This window comes from Solea solea, chromosome 1 (genome assembly GCF_958295425.1).
Source record: "Solea solea chromosome 1, fSolSol10.1, whole genome shotgun sequence".
In the NCBI taxonomy this organism is placed as follows: Eukaryota; Metazoa; Chordata; class Actinopteri; order Pleuronectiformes; family Soleidae; genus Solea; species Solea solea.
This window is the reverse complement of record NC_081134.1, coordinates 34,278,918-34,302,424: the sequence shown is the minus strand read 5'-3', so window position 1 is coordinate 34,302,424 and position 23,507 is coordinate 34,278,918. Positions and strand designations below refer to the sequence as shown.

General features: G+C 43.9%; 1 protein-coding gene across 11 annotated transcripts in view; it reads left to right on the top strand.

Annotated features, from left to right (window-relative positions):
- si:ch211-285f17.1 (sickle tail protein homolog) overlaps positions 1-23,507 on the top strand; it is a 105,251-nt gene that overhangs the window by 2,094 nt on the left and 79,650 nt on the right. For 6 of the 11 annotated variants that reach the window (XM_058631678.1, XM_058631661.1, XM_058631614.1 and 3 more), the window contains exon 1: positions 17,162-17,919. The exons of 1 other annotated variant lie outside the window; for it this stretch is intronic. In XM_058631678.1, the coding sequence (XP_058487661.1) occupies positions 17,577-17,919 (343 nt within the window). In that variant the 5' untranslated portion in view covers positions 17,162-17,576. Of the gene's footprint in view, positions 1-17,160; positions 17,920-23,507 lie in introns of those variants that run through there. 4 more of the 11 variants (XM_058631633.1, XM_058631643.1, XM_058631621.1 and 1 more) reach the window with 3 other exon arrangements.

The window sequence follows — 23,507 nt, the reverse complement described above, 5'->3', positions numbered from 1 at the left end:
GTGGGGGGGTTCGCATCTACAGTACACTGTGGTTTTCTGACAGCACATTCATTTGTACATCTCTGTCTGTGACGGGAGCAGTTCTCTGGTGGGACGTTTGATCACGCTGGATGTGTGCGTTTGTTTTCCGTGGCATGTATACACACGGCAGGGTGACAAGTGCTGACGCGCGCAGGTGAAAAGCTCGGGTTCTGTGGACGCAGCGCATGTCGTGGAAGAGCAGGAAGGCAACTTCAGCAGCAAACCACACATTCTGAGTCAGCCCGTTGGCTTCTCCTGTGGGGTCGAGTTTCAGTCTTATCTCTTTCTTTCTTTCTCTCACAGACAGACACTCGCATGTCCAGCCTCAGTCCCAGCTGTTCCTGCCCGCCCAGCTTCTAGTGCTGCATATCCAAGATGGAATAAACTGTTATTAATAAGAGTAGCTCATCCTTGAATCCTGAATGATCTTGGCATCTGTGAGATGGAACAATATGGCAGATATGGCAGAGTTGTCAGTGTTGATTGTAGGTCAGGAGATTAAAAGGACACGTATTGTTTTCATGTTTATCAGAATGAGTGGTTGTGTCACAAAGTCCACTTGATTATTCTGGCTGTAACACGGACGATATCAAAGTGCTTGGTTTTTGAGACTCAAGTCGGAGACACGTGACTGTGCTCTGGATTATCTGAAGAAAGGTACTCTATGTTTTCCCCCCCTTGTTCCCGATTTTCCATTTTGACCTGATCTGTTAATCCACCTCTCACGACTCTCGCACAGTGGGAGTTTGAGAGTCAAGGAGCCAAGAACTCTCTGTTCAAGTTGTCATCTGTGATGTCCTGGACTCAAACGTGGACATTAGATAAAGACGCTGTAATCAGTCTTTGGTCCTTGAAAACCTGGTCTTTGTTTTGAGTCTGGGAGCAAAGCTGCGCATTGAATGAGTAAAACAGTGATATGAAGTGATTCTCTTCCTGGGCAGCTGCTCTTTTCGGCCACAATGCTCATCATCAGCTCAGGTTCCCGTCGGTATTTGCAGATTATATGTCAACAGTGTCTGGAGAAGCATATGTGGTCTTGATTGGATTGCTGAATGAGCGATATTGCCTCCTCGCTGTTCCCATCAGTCTGGTAACAGTTCTTATGAAGAGAGAGAGCGGGGCGGAGCAATTTAGAATCCAACTTCGGTCACTGACTCTCATCTTCACAAAGAGCAGCTTCAATTTGTTTGACTTTTCTGCCAAGAATCTTTGTTAAGTGGTGTTATTATAGCAGCTTATTCCGCCGATCTTTTCTCTTCGTAAACTCAGCCCGTGTCGTCGTGTGCCTTTGTCTTCCCAGCCAAGTTAATTAAGCGGTTTTGATGTGGATCCAAATTTTCTGCCATTCCGTGGCTGACTCTCTGTCAACAGCCATATGCTTCCAGTTTGTGGAATAAAAGTGGGACGAAACTTCCATACACACGCATTTTTCAGTATATGAGGCTGGTATTACTTAAAGAACATCTAATTCAAAAGCTGCATGGCTTTCTTTTCTTTTTTTTTTTTTTGTTCTTTCATTTAAAACAGTATATTCTTCAGATTTCAATAAGACATTTTCTGAATGGCTTTAGGTTGCTACTACTAGACTCTTGATTGCATTATGGCATTTTATTAGTGGGAAGTAGACAATAACCAAGAGTAGATTAGATTAGGAAGTTTTTATTGTCCTTTGGGGCCAATAAATACAACCATTAATGCCTTTACTTACATACAGCAGTGTCACTCAATGTCTGTCCTCACATCACATATCACATCACATACATATACTATACATATAATGGCCAAAATGGTGCCGTCCAACTTGCATAATCGCCATAATCAAGGCCTCAAAACTCACAGAGTGACATCGCGAGTTTGATTCCACTTGTACATGTACATGTTTTGCCCATTTAGCACAATTAACCATGTACGGAAATAACTTTTTTGTCTCAGTAGCTGAGAAGGTCACAGAATTGAACAGGTAAGAAAACAAACGACAAACCAATCGACAAGTGTGAACACTTCTGTTCCTACTGTTAGCGTGACTGTTAGCAAAGATAGCGGACACTGTTTACATGCTTGTAATGACGCCCCGCCCCCCTACGAGTGGGTCTAAAAAGTGTGGAAATTAGCGTTGAATGAATGTAGAATGTAAACAGTGTCCGCCATCTTTGCTAACAGTTACGCTAACAGGACCAAGTGTCACTGGTGGGCACGTAACAAAGAAAAGAATGAAGATATTTCTCAACTCAGGGGAATCTGAGGTTGGGAAGCACAATTTTTCAAAAATACTACCCCAATTCCAGTAATACAAAGCTTTAATAAGTTCAAGAATTAGATGTTGACATGCAATAGGCAAAGAATGGAAAAACAGATTATATAATGTTTTCATGTGACAAAACAGTAACCCTCACACATAATTGGGCTGTGCACCAAACACAAAGTCGTGTGAGCTGTTGACTGGGCGTGTTGTGTCACACCTGAGCGGTTTCACAAAGCCTTACCTCATCACTGCATTTAAATAAGGTAATTGTGTGTATGTGTGTGTGTGTGTGTTTACCGCATACCGACGGCAACCACATTAAACAGCTTGTTCAGCGAGTGCTCCTGCTCTGCCGTGTCGCCACTGCGAACGTGTGAAAGGTCACAGATGGTCCTGTATTTACATTAAAACAGTCGGGTGTATTTAAATTTCACATCCGTATGCAACACCTTGCCTGGTCTCACTTTTAACGAGACGATATTAAAGCTATAGACGGAAAACAAAGCACACATTTGCGGCCAAGAATTTGCCTTGCGACATATATTAAGTGCCGACCAATAAAAGGTCAGAACAAACTAATCAATGAGCAGTCTGTCACCATAAACCGGAGACAGTGTCGCGCCGCAGACTGACTCCCATTAGCCTATTAGCACTCGACGTGGACCAGTTTCCACTTTGCCCTTGTTTAAAATGACACTGTTGTTGTCACGTAGTTATCAGTGTTTCTCTGCCAGTCTGTCTGAGACAATTGCTGAACATGTGCCGTGTGTGCTATCGCGCTCCCTCTGAGAGTCACACAGTGTTCTTCTGTTAGCAGCTCAGGAATGCAGACGCTGTCGGACTTAAGCAACGAAAAGAGGTGGACGCCGTCAATTGTCACAGGAGGCAAATCGAATCGATGTGAGGGCAAAGGAAAAGGGATTGGCCTTAATTTCCTGAGGCGCGTCTTCTATATATATAACCCACTCGCGACTGTTAATGTTATATCTACTGACGCGCTGTCCTTTTTAGAGAAGGTGTCAAGTGCCATGTCTCGTGGGCCCGCTCTGTCCCACTGAAGATGCTGATCACACTGGAGAGGCACTTGAGATGATCACTCTGGAAATATCCAAGCCCCTGAGATGCTTAACAGCTGTTTTCACAGTGGATTAAAAGCTCTCTCTCCCCCTGAGGGGCTTGTAAGTTTTCCTCAAAGTGTAAAGTACATCAATTCAAGGCCTGAGCGTGAACTGGGCATGTTGCTCTCTGATTAAAAAAAAAAATAACAGTAACCGTGAGCTGATTTTGATTTGTTGCTGCTCAAATCCTGTTGAATCACAGAGCCTTTGTGTGCGTGCCTTAGGTTTAATTACAAATGTATTTTTAGCTTCAATATTTATACTGTTAAATGCATATTAATTGAAGCCGGCACTGACGTGTTTTATTTGATGATGTTCATTTAGCTGAAAAGGGAGATTTATGATGATGAAAATCTTAATCAGAGGCACTTAAGAGTAAGAGGAGCCTTAATATGCGCCGGGACCGTCTATTTAAAATATGAGTGTGCATTTAATCTGCAGCACTTTCACATCTCGTCTACTTTGTGCTGACTTTTTCATATCCTCCCGGTCCGGAGTGTTCAATCTGGCTCTAGAGTTTAAAAAAAACTTAAGAAAGTGAGAGCACTTTGGTCCCAAAAAAGGTTTATTGGTTTAAGCCAACCAGGAAGTCAAATTATTCCAAATAACCATCAGAGGGCGACTCAATGGGTTGCAAATAATGTTTATAGAAAAATCACTTGATTTATAACATCAGTAAACGAAATGGTCTCAATGAGTAGATTCAGGTTTTCAAATTTGTAAATGATCAACATTATAACAGTTTGGCTGCAGTTTATGTTAATTTCCAGTGATTAAACCTCAACAGGCTTCAAAACCAGGGGTCAGATTTGACCGTTTACCACTCGCTCTTTTATGTTTATATCAATAAATATGGAGTATTTTATAACGCTTGACGTTTTTGTCATGTCCTCCAGCGTTTGTGAGAAATGAGAGCGAAACATAAAAGTGGTGCTTGGGAAATGAAGGCAAAGTGAGACCGTATTTTACAACGAGGATGAAATAGTGCAGTTGTGTAAAACTGTGCAACACTCTGTATCATATACTGTAGTAGACGCTATCTCCTCTCATGTGGTTTGAATTTCTCCCCGGTTGAGTCATCGCTTCTGACTCTCGGGTTCCCAAAAAACTTTTTGCACGGTAATGAATTATCCATCCTCTCCTCTCCTGACGTTTCAGCAGTGGGACGTCGGAGGCATCATGTGTAGACAAAAACAGATGTTTTACGTCCTTATTCCCCCCCCCCCCCCGATTCATTCATTCCCCATCGCATGTTTTCTTCCCGAGAGGACGCGACGAAGAGTTTTTCTCAAATATCCCGCGTGATGACGGCGCTCAGATGTCATCACTACTCCGAGATAATGGCGTTCACCTGTTCGGCTGCAACAAGTGACACATGGACCTCTCAGCACCAGGCACTTCTGAGGTGGATTCTTCCTCACGTTCCCCACTGTGTGCTCTGTTTTAGTCGCCTGTGGAATCAGCAGTGGCGTAAACAGACACGTCGGTCTTTCTTTCTTTTTTTCTTCTTTTTATTGTCATGTCAAGTCTGGGAAGATATAATGCTCCGATAACAAACAGATGGGAGCCAAACGCCATTATAATGACGACTCTCGCGGGGTGCCGCAGCTCTCTGCACAGTCGCCACTCTGGAAATTTCTGTGCTTCTTTATTGGTGATTAGAGACAATTACGGCCGCATCCGTACTGTTGGGTGTGATAAAGTTCCCCGCGTGCGTTCCCTCGCGCGCTAATGATGCGCGAAGGCAGCCGTGATGACACTGTAGCAGGAAATAAGATCTATTTGGACACAGAGGAGATGTCAAACAGCCTCTTTGATGTTGCGGCGAGGGTCACTGTCAGAGGAGAAATCAAACAGGTAGAAAGAGACGGTGTTTATGAGAGTACGTTTGCACGCTGAGGCTTGATGTCGTGTGTTGGTACCTGGTAATTAGGCTCATTTTAGACTCGTCTTCAGACTCGGTGCTGACACACAGAATCTGTGTCTTTAACATTAACAATAATAACTGCAGACTAAAAGTAATAGTACAAATATTGAGGAAATACACTGATTCACTTACTTCACTGATAGATTTCGCCGAGCTTAGCAGTAGGCGCACGACAATTAACCGATTAGCAATCAACCACTAAATGAATTGCCATCCATTTTGATAATCGATGAATCAGTTTTAATAGACGTCTAAATATCTTGAATATTTTGAGGTCAATATGTATAGCTGCAACGAACGGTTATATTCATTCATCGAGTAAATTGTCTCGTTTTTGTCCACAAACCAAAATGATTCACTCTTAATGATTTCTTTGTCATATAGAACAAAGAAATGAAGAAATGTTCACTTTTAAGACGCTAAAACAATCAGAAATCTTGTTTTAATCATGGAAAAAAAGCTTCAAAGTAGTTGAGGATTCATTTAGTAATCGATTAATAATCGAGTAATTGTTTCAGCGTTGTTGTTGACAATGTATGGATCGAACAACTGACTAACTGATCTATCTTCAGGTTAGTCCCTAATGAAACTACTGAGTGACTGGAAACTGGAAATGTGACAAACACTTTTAAGGCTCACACGTCTTATTTTCAATCTGTGTATTAAAATAACAGTTTGTGGTCTCACTTCTGTGTTTCGGTGCTGAAGTTTAGGGAGGTGAGACTTCCTGATGTTGTCGCTGTGGTTGCCTGGTAACCCAGTTCTCAGTAGCTCATTTTACTTAAAAGGCATTTTTCACTTTCATTAGTTTTACAATTATGTATTTTTCCTGTTGATTTCCGTCTCGGAGACATTAGTATTTTTAGTCTCCGGCGTTTCCTCGTGTGTCGGCGTCTCCTCGGCTTCTGCTACATTGTTTTGTATGAAAAGTGCCGCTTTGATATCGTCTGATTCATGGAATCATAACCTCACCGTGACCAGCAGACATTCACGGGGATATGTGTGCATTACAACTGCAACAGCTGCCCTGGTTGTGTTTGTGTGTTTGGGCCTTGTCCATATGTTGCTGCATCATTAGGTTAATTCTCCTGTGGGAACCATCTGTTGCTTAGATAGTCGATCTATACAATGGTGTCGACGCCTCGGGCAGACATTTCATACCGAGAGATATTTCACACAAACACATGTCTGAACATATCCTAGCGGCAGTGTTGTGTCGCCGCCGCCGAGCCGCTCGTCGTTACAAAATAACTCGAGTTCACTTCGCTCAAAAACAAGCCTTCTGACACCACTCATTTAAACATGCCAAACATTTTGCTCCGCTGTTTAATTTGATAACCGAGCTTGTGGATGGGGGAAAAAAAAAAAGATTCCACTCCCAGTCAATAACCACAAGCCACTTCTGTCAGGGTGATAAATGGGAGGTTTTAGCACCGGGTGTTTATAAGTGAATGGGACGCCACTGATTGGGTGCGGTCACAGCGAGGGCCAGTGGGAGGAGGCCTTTACTTCCAGAAGTGATGAAAAACACCATCCTGTCGCTCTCATGCTGCACTTATCCCTTTTTTCTACCGATAAGAGAGACAAATGGTGATTTTTTTTTTTTTTTTTTTTTTTAATCAGCAAATGATTTATAGAAGAAAACTGAATCAGCAACGGCCGGTACGTGAGAATGAGGAAATAAATATAGATGCAACTGTGTGTACTTAATTATTTGGCACAGTCTGAGAGTTCCCTTTCAGGCCAAGTTGGGCTAATCCACTTTTCTGGGAGGTCTATAAAAATAAAACGCTGTTTGCCAACAAGTGAAGTGGTGGCATCAGCAATCTGAACTGATCTGAACTGTGATTACACTGAGCCACTGGTGACTTTTAAAGATACAGTATGTGACATTTCTGCACTTAAATAGCTCAGAATAAGGAGACTTTTGCTGTATATTTAGCTGAGAAGTGGACTAACATTAGCGACACTGTGTACAACACTCTTTTAAATTTATATCTGCTTTACTGTCCAAACATCTTTGTTTCATTTTATTTTGTATCATTTTTATTATTCAAATCACAACAAGACAAACATGCTCTTTAGTTCTTGCTTTGATTGAGAGCCCCCTAGTGGCAGTAATTGCACACTGTGCATTTGAGTCACTCTGTCCTTGTCATGGTCCACCTTGTTGATTTTTGTGCTTATAGACACATTAAAGAGTCACTTCTAATTAACCATATTGTTATTGAATAATTGAGTAATTGAAGCCCCTCAGGCTTAAAAAAAAAAAAAAAAAATTATATTAATACTTATATGATGACCGCGTGTGAAGCTAAATGCTACGATGACGCCGTCTTGGCTGTCAGGAACCACTGCAAAGGCCAGCAGTTGTGTAAAAAGAATAAACGGGAGCCTAAAGAGGACCTCAGCAGCGGGTTTCTCCCTTTCAATCACAAATAAAAAATTAATTAGAAGCGATCCGACCTCCAGATGGCGCACTATAAGTTTGTGGTTCATAGAAAAAATGGTGTTATTGATCTTCCGTGTTGATTCATAGTGTAAATGTTATGCTATGTCGCGTGACTGAAAGGACGGGTTTGTCTGCTGGCCTCTGTCTGAACTGTTACCCACTGTATTTCCTTTCACTAAATCACTGGCAAAGTGTGTTTCATTAAGACCTATGGGATTCATAACCGCAGCATATCTGCTTGTAAACACGGATAATGATAAACAGATGCGTCTGTGCATCTTTGTGCGCGGATATCTGTGGTTTCTTGCTTCGACATACAAACTCTTATGGGTGCTTATGGGTAACCCAGTTGAAATGGAAGACGATTTGACAGTGTTCAGTGAATGCCTGTTGTATTTATGACAGAATAAGCCCACCCCCTCCTCTCCTTTCTCCTTCCGCTCAGTCATTCCATGTTGTTGTCACTTGATTCTGCCCAGCTGCACATTCTGGACCACCAGGGTGGAGTGTGTGTTCAACGTTCGGGGAAAAAAAAGGATCCCAGCGGTGTGCTCTTCTCGTCGTTTTCTTACATACACACACACACACACACACGCCTCTCTCTTGAGAAAAGGTTCAGATTCCATTTGTACAAGGTGTCGACAGTCTCGGCTAATCAGCTCCAGAGTGTAACAGCGAGACGACATCTGTGTGGTGTCAGTGCAGAAAACTCAGAGGTGATTATTATAATTACAGGGTGGTTGTTTTTTTTTATACTCTTCTGTTCTGTGTTTTTTTTTTTTTTAAATCAAAAAGATCAAATCGTGTTGTTGGACTTTAACCCTTTAATAACACCTAAGCCAAAATGTCCGTAAGGACTTTTTTGCCAATTTTTCCAGAAAAACTTTCAATATCTGGCAGTTATTAACAATTTACTGCAGGTTAAAATAGGGTATTAACAATTTAGAATAAAGAAAAACAAGTGTATTATTTAAAAAAACACTCTAGCAGACAAAGACGCTAATACGCCGGCTTCCTGCAACAGCGCAAGTGAAATTTTACCGTAATAACCACACGTTGGCTTTGACTTGCAACTTCTCAGAAACCGTTGGAATTTTTCCAATAGCACAAACCGTCGAGTAATTACGGTAATCAGTTTTGAATTGAAGTAAATGAACAAAATTGCTTAGTTAAGTTAAAATAGTTTGCAGTCTACTCCCATCCGTTGGTTACCATTAACCCACAGCTGCTAGTTTTATACCCTCCTTTTTTCCCCCACTTTCAGAAGAAAGCTTATTAAACAGTGGCCAATCAGTTGAGTTGAGGAGTTTGCCCAACTTTTTCCATTGGCCCACATGACCTTAAAGTCCCCCAGCCCCTGAATCACCCCGACCCCTGTCCCTGCCTCAGAACCTGATACTTAAAGGCAGCTGGGAGTTTAATATCACAGGGATTGTGGGTGCTCCTGACTGATAGTGGTTTGGGGATGTTCTTTGAAGTCCTTTGTGCTTCTTAATGAGGATCAGACTTCAGGGTTTTTTGGCCGGCGCTGTCCCCCACCTTCTTCCCACTCAGAGCAGAGGGGCAGCAGAGATTGAAGGACCAGTCTTACCTCAAGAGAGGAGGATTTTCTCTCCCCCTTCCTCCTCCTCCTCCTCCTCCCATTCTCTACTATACATTTCGTGCTCCCTTTCTTTCCACTTCCTCTGTATCTGTCTCTCTAATCAGCCTCTCTGGCACCCAGAGCATGTCTGCGTCTCTGAGTGAGTTAATCAGTTCATTAAGGAGACCTTGGCCCAAATGAATCCGGCCTGTGAAGTCTTTTCATCGGCACCTCAGGGACACTGGAGGTGTGGTGAGGGAGATCGATGGTACAGCAAACGCACAGAAAACACACCCGAGGGGCGGCACAGCTCACTCTGGACTCTCACCATGAACACTGGAACATTTGTGTACACAGACCTGTGACAAGGCAAAGGGGTCAGGGCAGATGTCAGGCGAGGGGTGGGCTTGACTAACCCCTGACCCCAGTCCTGAAATTGAAGGCCAATCAAAACCATGTGTGCTCCAGTTGGCTTGAGTTTGATGGATTAACACGGGACGGGGGGGGGGAGAAACAAAGAACCACTGTAGCATCATTACACTCCATGTTTGCACAGTCTGAGAGAAAGTGACGGGAGTCTTCTCAAGGAGGACATTGTAATCTTGTCACTCAGTGGTTGAGAAACATTTCATTTCTAAGTGACACTTACAGAAAGTCTGTCAGAGGAGGCTGGAGATTGAGAAGATAAATGCCAGATGTTGTCGTCCCACAGTGAACCCTCCGTTTCCCATAGGCCGGACTGTCAACATTCATCCGCAGCTATTTCTCGTTGCAATTTATTACAATCAGCCTCTAGTCATTGCTATTTCCAGATGAGGAACTGGACTGTTAATTCAGATTATTGTCACAGCGGAAAGCCATAAAAATCAGACCTTGTTGTTCCCGTGTAAGCCATAAGATAGTAGAGTTTTTTTTTTGTTTTTTAGACCTTGAAAGAAGTGTCCGCGTCTCACGCGACTGATCCCTCACACGTGTCCTTCATTTATTCAATCCTGCATCGTTTCCTCGGTGATTAATTACACTTTTATTCCTGATTTATTTGTCCACCTTCTCTCTCCCGGGCGTCACGGTGCATTGTGCCCTTCCCTGTGTCTTTGTCGCTTTGCATCAGATGCTTATCTCTGTTCTCTTTTTGTCCAGGACCAGGCCCAGTCCTGTGGGCTCAGCACATCTCTGCTGCTGACTGAAGCCCTGTGTATTTGTGCGGTGGTTGTTCCATGTGTTCATGTGCGCCTGCCCACTTATGTGTATGGGTATGGTCGAAGGACTTCCTGTTGCAGCATGGATGCTGTCTCTGCAGTTGTTGCACTTTGACACTGATGTAATGACTGATATTAAAGCGGCTGTCAGCAGTGGTTCCGTGTGTGCTAACCTCCCAGCCGTCGCTCATCACCCATTGATAATCCGCTCCTTCCTCCCTTTTGTCACTTCATAAACATATTTCTTTTTAAACAAAGATGGTGGCGTGGCTCTTAGACTACGTAATACTACTCTGTTTTTGTTTAAATACAGGAATTATGCTGTGGACATGCCCGTTGTCTATAATATCCTGGTTTTTCAGAGGAAACACACTTTATGTTTAACTTGGTTGCTGAAAAAAGAAATCTTTTGTTCTTCGTAATACAACCGCTGAGGAGAGACTTGACTTCCTGTTTACACTGGTTTGTGCGTGTACCTGGGGTATTAGTTTGGACACAGATTACTTCTGAAATGGAGCTAAAACAAGTTTTCTCAAGCTGAAATGGGCAGGGTCGCTAGAAAGTCTCATCTTAAGTTAAGTAAATATTGTTTTGAGATGGAATCTGTCTGCAGCACAAACATATAAAGCATGTGTGTACATGCTTTATATGTGACAGACGACCTGAAGCAACCTCTCCATCTCTGAATCACTGACTCCCTTTTTAGGTTTCTTTGCAGAGTAGGCAGTTGTTGCTCGGATAGGGACCTTTCTAGTGCAGGACCGCATTTACATGCTGTTATAAATGAATTAAGGGATTATTGCCCAACTATCCTACTTTTCATGTTGTCATATTTTGGTATTCCTCATCTTTCTGGTTTCCATTCTACGTAGCGTTGCCTCCTTGTGGCCCAAATGACAGGCCAGTTGTACTCACTCAACATAATTCCTATCCCGACTGTCATGTTTATGTCAAATTGACTTGAATGAGGATCATTTTTTCACTCGAGTGCATGTCGGTCTTCGCGCTGCACATGACACATGTTTTTGAGAACAGCTCCACTTCTTCTTGAAATGATCTGAGAGCAGAAGAAAAACCGATGTTGCAGCTGTCCCGGCACAGAAAATCCAATCATTGCTCCTCCATAATATATGAGTCACTAAAAAAAATCTCACAGGTCTGTGTGGCGTGGATGTGTGTGTCTGCTTGGTTGTGTGCCTGAATGTGTGAGCGGCAGATTAACAGGTGAGGGATAAAATTACATTATTTTTATTATTTTTTTGCCATGCATGGAAATCAGTGTTTATTTAAATGCATTCACCCTTTTTTCTTTCTTGATTTGATGTTAATGTGTTAGTCATGCATTTTATCAAAAAAGCAGCCTTTTCATGTGACAGCTGAATTAGAAGCACCTCAAGAAACCGCATCTCCTTAATTCCTCCTCTGTAAGGCTAGACGACTCGACCCGTGGCATGTGCATGTGTTGAAACCACATTTTGTTTCAGTGGTTTTTGAGACCAAAACAGAAGATGATGTCTTTTCAAACACACTTTTCAGAATGGATTTTCATGTATTTATATATAAAAGAAAGTGTTTTTTTCTCATGAGCTTTATCGTGTGCCATTTTCACCAAAAAGATGCTGCTGTTTCAGAATTTGGTTGCGACTCCTCTCCATCTTTCTTTCTATCTCTCCTCCTCTGTTTGCAGCCAGCCACTGGACTAAAAATCAATAAGCCATAAAGACAATGGAGAAGTCTTTTATTTATATCGTCCGAATGAGGTGATAGTTTGTCTCTCCTCATATCCTCTTTAAGAACCTTAAGGCAGGGGCATTCAGTTTGCCTCCAATAACACACTTGACAGGCTGTTCAGACAAGAAGCTAAACTCTCCTAAAATGCTGAGGCGTTCAGAGGACGGGACGGGGGCCGGGAGCTTGATGTGCAGCAGCCGCTGGATGAAAACACGAGTACAGACGTATGTGTTTCCAAACCGTGTGTGTGTGTGTGTGTGTGTGTGTGTGTGTGTGTGTGTGTGTCTGTGAATGCTGAAATGCATGTTGAGAGTAAAGCGCGGGAGTGATTCATAACGCCACAGGGGGGCCCCAGAGACAGGACATGAAGAGGAAGAATTCATGATGACGGTAGCACAACTCAATATTGACTCTCTATTCCTCGTGTTCTGTTCTGGTTTTTGTTACCTTTTGATTTTTCTGTTTTAGCATCATTGAACAATAATCTTCTTAAAGACACACGTTCCCAAGGACCTCTGCAGAACCAATCTGTCTGTCTTACATGGAAACAAAATGTATTGATCGATGAAGATCCATATTCAGATTAAACGTGTTTAAACCATTCCTTTAGTTGAGCCGTCACAATTCAGAGAGCCCCGCAGCCTTGGCAGAGACGAGCACTCACTGTGAGCTACTGCTGGAGTTGATTTGTTGTGTAATGCCTCTTGGCAGCTGATTATCAGTTCTTGTGCTTAAGACCGTCATTCAAGTCTTCACACGCAGATTCCCCCCCCCCCCCGTGATATAAAAAGAGTGAACATGGCAGCGTCGACTTTAACTCTCGTGTTTTGATTTGCTGGATTTGTGTGCGGTGAATGTTCAACATCAAGACGTCTATCAGTTCTGTTGCTGTAAAGTTTAAGTGTGACTGATGATATGGAAATGGAACGGGGCCATCTTTCACGTCAGCCGTTCTGACTGCTTTACTGACACTTGATGATAGTGGTGCAGGCAGCGGCTCTCCTGACCTCTGCGATTATTAGTGCTTTTAGTGAGTTTCCACAGGGAGTGGCGCAGTGTTGAGACCCATCGCTCCCGACTGTCATCGCGTCTCATCCTCTCACAGATGTCCTCTCTGCGTTTGAGTCACTTCTCTGCAGCTGTGAGTTCGCCGCAGTCACCAGCTGGAGCTAAAAGAATCCAGAGGGGAAAGAACAAAGGCTGCTTGGTTGCTCGTTGTTGACCAGCATAAGAAAACGTGCGTGTCCCAGATAGAGACACTGATTCGGATCCTCATCTAATCAGCGTGTGAACTACTGAGAATCCTGTGATTAAATATTGATCGTTTGCCAGGGAAGAAAAAAAATTGTTATGCTGAAAAACATTTGAGCTTTACTGTAAGGCCTCCAAGTATGTCAGTCATGTCAGATGTGTTAAAGGCAGGAAACATGGGAGGTTCCTGGATCCTCCCTACTCCCATGTTTCTGTAGCCCACATCTCTGTAGAGCTCGTAGTAACCGATTGAGCAGCTGATACTGAGCAAATGTTACTGTCAGTAATGAGTCATGATTTGGTTGGGAGGGAGCTCTGGGGTGGAATGTAGGAAAAGAAACAACCAGACCCCGAGGGCTTGGAAACACACTCGGCTTTAATCCTCGGCAGAGAGTCTCACACATATCCCCCCCGTCCCACAATCCACCTCCAGTCTAGTCCTGTGTAAACTTGGCCGATATACTCTCGTCACATTTGTTCAAATGTGGTGTTATCACGTTCACTTTCACAGTTGTAACATTCTGATCTGTAACTGTATCGTTTTGATAAAGACGACAGAATATAAATGTGTGTGAGGAACAGTTTTCACAGTAAAGTGTTAATGAACACTGTCCATTGATGGAAAATGAATCAGGCTTAACACATTTAAGCAGATACACAGATGTAATAGCCTGGTTTTATCTACCTGGAAAACTTTTTATATTGTGAAATATTTGGCTTTTTTCCTCATCAGGGATCACCATCGAGCTGCTTTGACACTCAGCACTGAGCAGGTGGGGTGAACTTGAAACGTAGAGCCTAGTGATAATTCTCTGTGAGGGACTCCTTTTGAGAACTTTTTCACCTTTTGAATTTCACGGAGATTCGAAGCTGCAGTGCGTCGCCTTAAAGTAATTCCTGTTGACGTTATTATTCTGCCTCTGTTTGGTCTCCGTTAGCACGTACGATGCAACATTATGCTCTGTAAACTGGCCTCCGTCGATCAAAACGATCAGACCTGACTGAGGGAGCATCATGTATGTATACACCAGCAGCAGTATGTCCACATTAAGTATGAAACTATTGACCAATCTTGGTGTTTTCAGCCGTCTTGCTTCACTGCCTTGTGGGATGAAAGCAGTCGGAGCTTTGCCTTCTCGTCTCCGCTAGGTTGATGTGGGGGTTCATTTGTAACCTTTGCCCCTAGTTTAATAAAAAAAAAACCTCAGCCATAGTCGTCTGCTAATTAGAAAAATACCACAGTGGCAGTCAGTCAGACAGCCCTCGCTAAATGTGTCCGACATCACATTTATGGGCCATAAGCAGCTACACCAGAACTTGTGGGAGGTTTTTCTTCCATCACCACCCGTCCACAACGGCAACATTACAATCCCCAGCCTGCCGTGCACTTGAAAGTGAAAGTGTAGTCGGCTCGTTGGCGTGAGTCTGTGGGCGGCGGGTTTGTCATCCGGGGTCTTTATAGTCGGAGCCAAAACTCAACTCATCGGATAATCATCTTTCACGAGTTTGGCCTTTGAAGTTGCAGTCCTCGCTGTGGGTTGCTCTTGAAATCGCTGCCCGATACACGATACGGAGGAGCGCTTTATGATCTATCGCGTCGCACAAAATCACAGGCCTAATTGGGGAAACTCAAATTATATCCGTCCATAAATGCTATGTTATTTAAAGCCTTTGAACCCGAGTTCCTGCCGTTTGTCTACTGTACAGTCTGAGCTGGCTCAGAGCCTGGGAAGCATCCGATCCACACAGAGGGCTTTCATTTACTCCCAGCCTTTACTCACACACACACACACACATATGCACACACCCACTAAAGTATGAGGGAAAGAACCATTTCGCTCACTCTCTGAAACCTATATGGAGTCTGTGTTTTTCTTTTTTAGGTTTGACGTCATCCTACCTTCTACAATACTCTGCCAAACCGGTCATGTATAATCTGATATATTCTAATATTCTCTCTGATGTGAGAGTGTCTCTATCTTCTTCACGCAGTTGTTCACCGTGAGGTTCATAATCGTCTGATTTTGGTCAACAAACTATTCGTGGGGGGGGGGTGTAGTGTATGTGGGTCAATCTGCTTTGCTCTTTATCTCAAGCCACAGAGATATGTGGCGGTGTGATTAATATTTCAGATCTATACAATCACTGATGGCTGTCCTCATGTTCAATGGATTACCTAAAAGGCAATCATGGGGTGGATTAAGGGGAGGTTCGGTGTTCAGAGTGTTCTTTACAAAGAGTGCACCCCCCCCCAAATCTCCATGTAACATGCCAAAAGCAGCACATGTAAAGCACCAAATATGGATTTTTGAAAGTAATTCAGAAGATGGAGGATGGAGATGTTGTGGCGTCAAACTTAGTCAGGGGTTTCTGCGTCGTCCACGTGGATTGTTGCTCTTTTCTGACACGCTGCCTGATCGCGGCTCATCCTTTCGCTCACTGTAATCCATTTTCTGCCGCGTCGCCGCTAAGCGCGCGGTGACGTTTACTGTGTGTTTGTTGGATCACGTGGCCGCTTCATATGAGGCAAAAAATATTATGCATATTATGTCACAGAGCTCAGTGCTCAAAATAGACGGGGTCACCTGTCTTTGGGAGTTATTGAATTAGAGAAGTTGTGGAAAAGAGATGGATTCACTTGCTTTTAAAAATATTGGCTATGAAATCTTTCTCTTATGGTTTAAGAGTTGTTGTTATTGTGCTGGTCTGTAATGTAGTGGACGTTTCTGTGCGTGAAACAATGGAATGGCATTTTTGAGACTGAAGTTTTCAAGACAGAGGGGAAAACGGGTAGAGAAATGTCAGAAAAGCTCTGATCTTCTTCTCCTCGTTGTTTCTCCCCCAGCAAATGTGTGTTCCCTCTTTTTTTTTTTTTTTACTTGTCACAGCTGATGTCTTCAGAGCAGCAGATCAGGACGGCTCTGTGCGTCTCAGATTCCCGCTCCCCGCCTCTCTGCTCTTTAAGTCTCTGTGAATTCCACCACTGAGTGTGTTGTATTTTGTGTGTGTGTGTGTGTGTGTGTGTGCATTCCTGTCTGTGGTAGCCTGAACATCTCATCACACGGGAGCAGCACAGGCTGTCTGAACTCGAGGAACTAGGGACGGACAGGGGAAAAAGGAAGGAGAGATGATCACAGAGGAGAGTGAAAATAAGAAGGAGGTGAAGCCACTGGATGTAACAGTGTGGCTCTGAGCGGTCGCCGATGACGTGAAGCGCTGCACACACACACATCTGGAACAGCTTGAGCAGCTGCACCTGAAGGAGAAGAGCTCCTCCGCAAAGCCTCTGCCGGCACTTTTTCTCCCTCTCCCTTTTTTTTTTTTTTCCCCCTCCTCTTTATTTTCTGTTGCAGTCTCTAAATCTTTTCCTCTCTGGTCTCTGCCTGCCGGAGTGCTGGAGTAGTTACCCGCTGAGCATCAGCAAAGAAGAGCGAGTGAACCGGAGCGAAAGAGAAACGGGGGAAAGAAAGCGACAAGAAGAGGACAGTTACACAGGAAGGAATTATTAGGAATGAGGCTGGAGGAGAAGTTGACAACCGCTTTATGAGTGTAAGTGGCGGGGGGGTGGGGGGGTGGGCAGACGGAATTTAGAAAAAAAAGAGGGGGAGAGAGAGTGAAAGAGAGGCAGATAGGGGATTAAAAGGCTGGAATGCGCTGACTCTGGGGACCCAAGTTTCTGTTTGCATTTGGCACAGCGAGTCCTGCCACTCCACAGGTTTATCCACATATATACCAGCACACACACACACACTCGTCCACTATTTGCTTTGGAGAATGAGCGCAGGAGGCCACGCCAGGAGGGCAGAACACCTTCCAAGGAGCTGTTGACCCCACCTCCACCCCCTCACAGCTTCCCAAAAGTGCCCTCCCTCCCACTCTCCCACCCTCTGGCCCTCTCAGTCTACCTGCGCCAGTCACAACACGCTGGAGCCGGAGAGTCATCGAGTCACTCTCAGTGAGAGCTCTGAAGCCCTGGATTGCCCAAGGGACGCAGCTGCAGTCACACTGGCTGAGAAAGAGCGAGGAGCCGCACCGATCCGCTGACCCCGCAGGATGTCCAAAGCCTCCAGGCTGGCCCGACCCCCTTCGGCGGGGGCCGGGTCCAAGCTGCCCTCTTCCAGAAAGGAATGCCTTGGCACGGGTTGCGCGGCCAGTCGAGTCCAGGTGCTGAGCGTGGGGGAGAAGCTGATGAGAGCAGGAAGCGATGGCGTCCTGCACAGACAGAAGTCTCTAACAGTTGCCGTGGCGCCGGACAAAGCACAGAGTGAGAACCGGCCTGAGACTCGGAAGTCCAGCCAAAGTCCAGGTGAGAGGGGGGGAAACATGGAGACGGTCCCTCCCAAGAGCAGGATCAGCCCACCTAAAGGCTCGACTCAACACCCAGGCTCTGTCCACAGTAAGTCAAACTTACATCAAATGAACACTGAAGTTTCCTGTTATGTTCATGTGTTCTACAATTTATTTGGTTTGGGAAATGCTGAATTGCTAATCCAATTTTCTCAAAGTGGGAAGTATGATAAAAATCTAACCCACTTCCCGTCACCTTTTCTTATATTTCTTGGAAATTCTTTGTGTTTGTAATCTTTGGCCACTTCAGGATAAATGAGATTAGTGTTGTGTTTTTGTCCTGCGGGTCATGGTTCTCCTCTAACGCTCTAAACCTTTTTGTGTTGTAAGGATCTGGTTCTCCTTCCCTGTGGCAAAGGATGGAATGTATTTGCGAAGCATTTTAGCAGTGGACCAAAAAATAGCTCGATTAGAAAGCAAAACAAAACAACGCAAGGGTCTTTCTTGGTGGGAGGATGTCTGTTACTTCAGGTACGGGAGAGAGACATGAAATATGATGCATATATATGTTTCTCCATTTCAACAATTAAGAGAATGCCTTTTCTGAGAACGCCTGTGATAATTTACACAGCTCATTTGACATGATGCTCTAACAGGAACGGACTTGTAACTCTTTTTGATTAGCTGTCATGTTTAATTCACTGTGGCAAAGTCAAACTTATTTTTTTGTTGCACGCCTCGTGCACCCAAGAACCCGCAGCAAGGTTTCTTTGAGACGAACGAGGGACGCTTGATGTTTCGACACAGTGTTGTTGTCATTCTTTAAAAAAAAACAGCCTTGGTGGAGAAAAATGTACTCATGGGATCTGGCGTTGCTGTCCCACTGCCTCGGTCTCTGTGGGGTGCAGATTAAGAAGTGGGCGCCAGGAGGATGAGGGAGAGTGGCCTTATCATTCCCTTTTGGCCTTCTCACCAGATTCCCAACTCTGCAGGGTGCCGGTTTTCATGGATTTGTCAGGACCCTAGTCCTCTCAAAGGCAGCTTGACCAAGACTGAGGATGAATGTCTGTTCACCGTGACAGTTTTTCTTCTCGTTGCTGTTGAAATGTTTCCTGTCACTCACTCCTGAATCACTCTTGACTCCTCAGCTCGCACTTAAACACAAACATTTAGAGAGTGTATGGCGGTGGGGGTGATGTGGTAGGCAATAAGGGGGGCGAGTCAAGTGAAGGAGTGACAGAAGGAGGTCAGGAATGTGAGCAAGGCATGCTGGGAAATCAGCAAGTTCTTGTGCTGTGTCTGTGCCTGAGTCGCTGCCTGCAGTAAAGACAGGTTATGGGTTATGAGAGGGCAAGTTTGTACTGGAAACCAGATGTTCTTGTCGTTGCAGCTTCCAGTCTCTTGTCTACAAAAATAAATGGTCTTCCTGCAGTGATGATTCACTCCGTAAAAAGGTCGGGGTCAGTTTACTCTTAGGTCATTTAGCCCTTAAAGCAGGTGGAAACAACACGGATAGAGTCAACTAAACACTCCCTCAACAATTTGGTGACCTACTTTTTTGTAGGACCCCTATTTTCTCACAATCGCTTCCCTCATCACGCTCATCATGTTCACTCCTCCCTCGTCCACTTGTGTTTGCTCACTTCCGTCCTTGCGTGCCTTTGTCTTTCTTCACTTTTATAACACCTTTGTTTTCCTCGGCGTCGTCCTCCTCTTCGCGCCTTTCTCTCCCCGTCGCCGTGTTTTGACAGCGGATGAGTCGGCTGAGCAGTTGACAGATGTCACCGTCGCCCACACACACACACACACGCGCACAAACCCACAGAAGACTATCAAAAGGAATAAGTGAACTGTGTAGGTTCCCTGCATTTGGCTCAGTCCTGGTGTGCTTTTTTCCAAGTGTCTTTGTAGACAGCGACATCTCTGTTCATTTCTTCTTATGGACGCCGACTTTGAAGTTTCACGTTGAAAAGGCAGAGCTCCAGCAGTCTAGTCTGTGTAGAAAGTAGCTCTCCAGCGGACTGATTCCACAGCACGTTCATTTTGCATTTAACTTTATATTTACATGCTATGCCAGTTCTTTGCTTTGGCCACTGGCTGTTGCCTTTATGACGCCATATGCTGCTTTAAGTATTTGGGTTTTAAATTGCTCAGCACTATTAAATACCATTTCACTACAGGCTAATGGGCAACTGCTTGTATTCTTTACCCACTTATGGCTCGTGTTTAAACAAGCCTGGTTATTATGGAGGGCTCAGACCAATGCCAGGGCTCCGTCTCCCAAGCCATTGGTTAGTTACAGGGCATGACGGCAGCTAAAGCGCGGGCCCCGCGAGGTCAGACAGAGCCGGTGCCCACAGCACTGGCGGACAATAAGTGGGTGTGACAGGTGACATTTCCACCGTGTGAAAGCTCCAGAGCCGAAATTGGGTCCTGAGAGTGGCAGACTCCACTGAAAGCCAAATCTGTTTGACATTTTCAGTCCAGAGAGGATATAATACGAGTCTCAAGTACAGGTTTCGGGTTCAGCTTTACCTCTGTTACTGTACGACATGGCATCAAACCAACGGTTCAGGAACATTTTGGCCTAAATCTTTCGTGCTTTGCTCATCCTGGTCATTGATATGTGTACATTTTATCATTATGAATTATGGTCAGCTGGAATTGGCTGCAGTTCCCCGAGCTATTTCCAAGAAAATCAAGTTTGAACTTATATTACCTCACGTGCTGTTTCTTTGAAGATATTGAGATACTTCTCTTGCCTGCACATGTATACAAACATGATGACATTCAGTACATTTCCATGCACCATTAATATTCAGTTGGACGACTACACGTGTTCCAGAATGCAAGCACTACGTGTGGAACTGATTTATATCATGAAGTGTGTCTCAGCTTGTTAGTATTCGGCTGTTTGTGATTTGTTAGCATGTTGAGCACCATTTGGAGTCTTCCTACATCTGTGAACTCAAACATATCCAATTCTTTAAGTCATCCATCTTAATCTTCTGTGTAGAGGTGTCTTCTATTACTCTATTATGATGTTAGCCAGGGCAGGGAAATGTGTCCTCAGCTTGAGTCTGACTCCGATTGAAGGTGTGGAGTAGCTGTTTGACTCCCAGTCGCATCATCTGGGTGTGTTTATATGTTTTAGTATGATTTCAGTTTGCACTTACTTTGCCATCTACAGCGTGGAACCCGAAATATTTTCACATGCCGCTTTTCAGATGATTTGCTGCAGTGATCGTCAGCTCAGAGGAGGGTTTAACTTGCTTGTGTCCTTCATTTTCTCAGCAAAATAACATAAGATTGGGCCAAGATGGCATTCAAAGTGAATTTAAGGCCAAGCTGCACTCATGGTAATTACTTCAGATGGTCTGCTGCACTTCTAGGCTTTATATTATGAACTTGGAACAGGATTTTAAGGGTGGAGCTTGAACTTTCCCCCAACTTTGAGAGGATGTGGGAATTTTGGATAAAAAGTGATGTATAGATTATTGTCACGGAATTGCCTAAACGAGGGATAAGACATTCCATTGCAAAATCTGAGAATGCTTTTAATCAGGCTTGGAATGTGAATGTGAATGTATTGAGTATAAGTGAAAGTCAGTGCTAAATTCTTTCTAAAGTTGTTGAATGGAATCCAGGTCAAGGTTTTGCATCAACTCTTTATATATGTGTATATGTATATACATATATATGTATATATATGTATATATATGTGTGTGTGTAGGTAAGAGAAGATCATCATTTGTCAACACTGAATGTGCCATTTCTTCATTTTCTTGTCTTTAAACACCAGCATATTCTATTGTTCCAAAGTAATTGGACAAATCCAACCAGTGGATGAAAACATCTGGAAAGATTAAGGAGTGGAAAGACTTTGGCTGCTAACGACTCGACCTCTCTCGTCTCTCTTATCAGCCGTTGCTATCTGCTATTCTCTCCCAGACTCTTTTCTGTCTTTATGTCTAGATCAGCTTGAACGTGTGTCACCTCTTGTATAACCTCCTTTTGATCCTTTGCTCCATCGAGCAGGGATTTGTTTTCGAGATGCTCTTGAGATAAAGTCAGTGCTCAGATTTTTTTTTTTTTTTTTTTGGAACGACCTCACCTTTTGGTGATTGAGGAGGTGAGTCAATAGAAGCAGCAGAGGACGAGTTGAGTTTGAGGTGGGGGAAGGGTGTTTGTAATGGCGTCTCTAACCCTTTCTTCCTTACTCATCCGGACATGAGCTCTTGTGTTTTTACAACATTTCTGAGCACACACACACACATGCCTCTCTGTAGCTTTAACATGCTCACCATTCAGCACACTTGTCTGTTTCCTCACGCACCCACTGTTAATAATCTATTAGTGGCTTGTTTTACTGACTCCACAGATGTTGCCTTACATTTTTAAAAGAAAAAAAAAACAGTTGTACACGATGGCTGAGTGTAATGGGGGATTGACTTTTTAGGATTGGGACGTGATCACCCGTTCCTTTGACATGGAAGCCAAGAGTGAAGGATTACATTAATTGGAGCCTCTCGTGACTCTCTAAACCCGCCAGCTGTCTCTGTGGGATTTTTTTTTTGTCTTTGACGACTATCAGGAAGGCTGCAAGTGTTATTGAGATTACCAAATCCTCTCCCTCCGCCACATCAGTTGGGCCGCTGTAATGGATATGTAACTCAAATACACCAAAAATAAAAATCCATTTTAATGACTGTGAAAAGTGTCGTCATGAAACTACTTTCTCTTCAGCCTGAGGGAAGTTTGAATGAGAGCTGAGCTGAGAATTTCATTCAAAAGTAGGCGGTTGATGTGAAACTAACCTTGTAACGTTGGCTTTGAATGAAGCAACACATATATTTTTTATCTATGAATGTACTCGAGTCCAAAATGTCTCGCAGTGACCTGTCTCTGTCATAAAAAAGACAAAGCATCTATTATGTCTTTATGTCAGCTTTCCCTCCACCGACTGAAGTGAATTAGAAAGACTTTTAAAACGTTTATCAAGAATCTTTCTGTCAAATTCCTCCGAGGGAGGACGCGACAATGCCTTGGATGTTTTCCTCCGCTGTGGCAGACAACTCACCTTTGTCCTTGGCTTGTCAATAAGTCCTCTGAGTCGCTAAGAGTGTAGGTGAGGTAGCGGAGCGTGTTCGCGGACCTCGCATCGTCTCTGTTGAGGAAATGATTGGATGTGACTCATCCCTCAAACAGAAACAGACAATTATCGGGCCAGTGAGCAAGAAGAATGAGCTTTGGTTATGTGACCACTCATGAGTGTGTGTGTTGTAAATCCCCCTGTTTTGGGTCTGGTGTCTGTTTTGCCTTTTTTTGGGGGGGGGGGTGCTGCTTGGGGCAGTGTTGCCACTTCCTGGTTCTTGGAGCTGAGCAGTTCCTAAAGAGAACACAAATCAGATTAATGATTGATGCCCACCTCAGACGTCAAGTGAGGTTTTTTTCTCATGACTTTTTTTGCATCTTTTTCTGGAGTTGGTGGAGTCTGGTATAGCTTTGGCTCGCTTGCACAGAGAGGTCTTCAAAGCTTATGCTGCAAATGTGCCATGAAATTCCTTTAAACCAGACATCTCTCTACCCGATTGTTTGTTTTCTTTCAATTTAATTTAATGTAATGTGTGTGTGTGTGTGTGTGTTCTGGCCCAAGGCATAAATGTGGTTAATTTACCCAACTCAGGTGTGTAAACG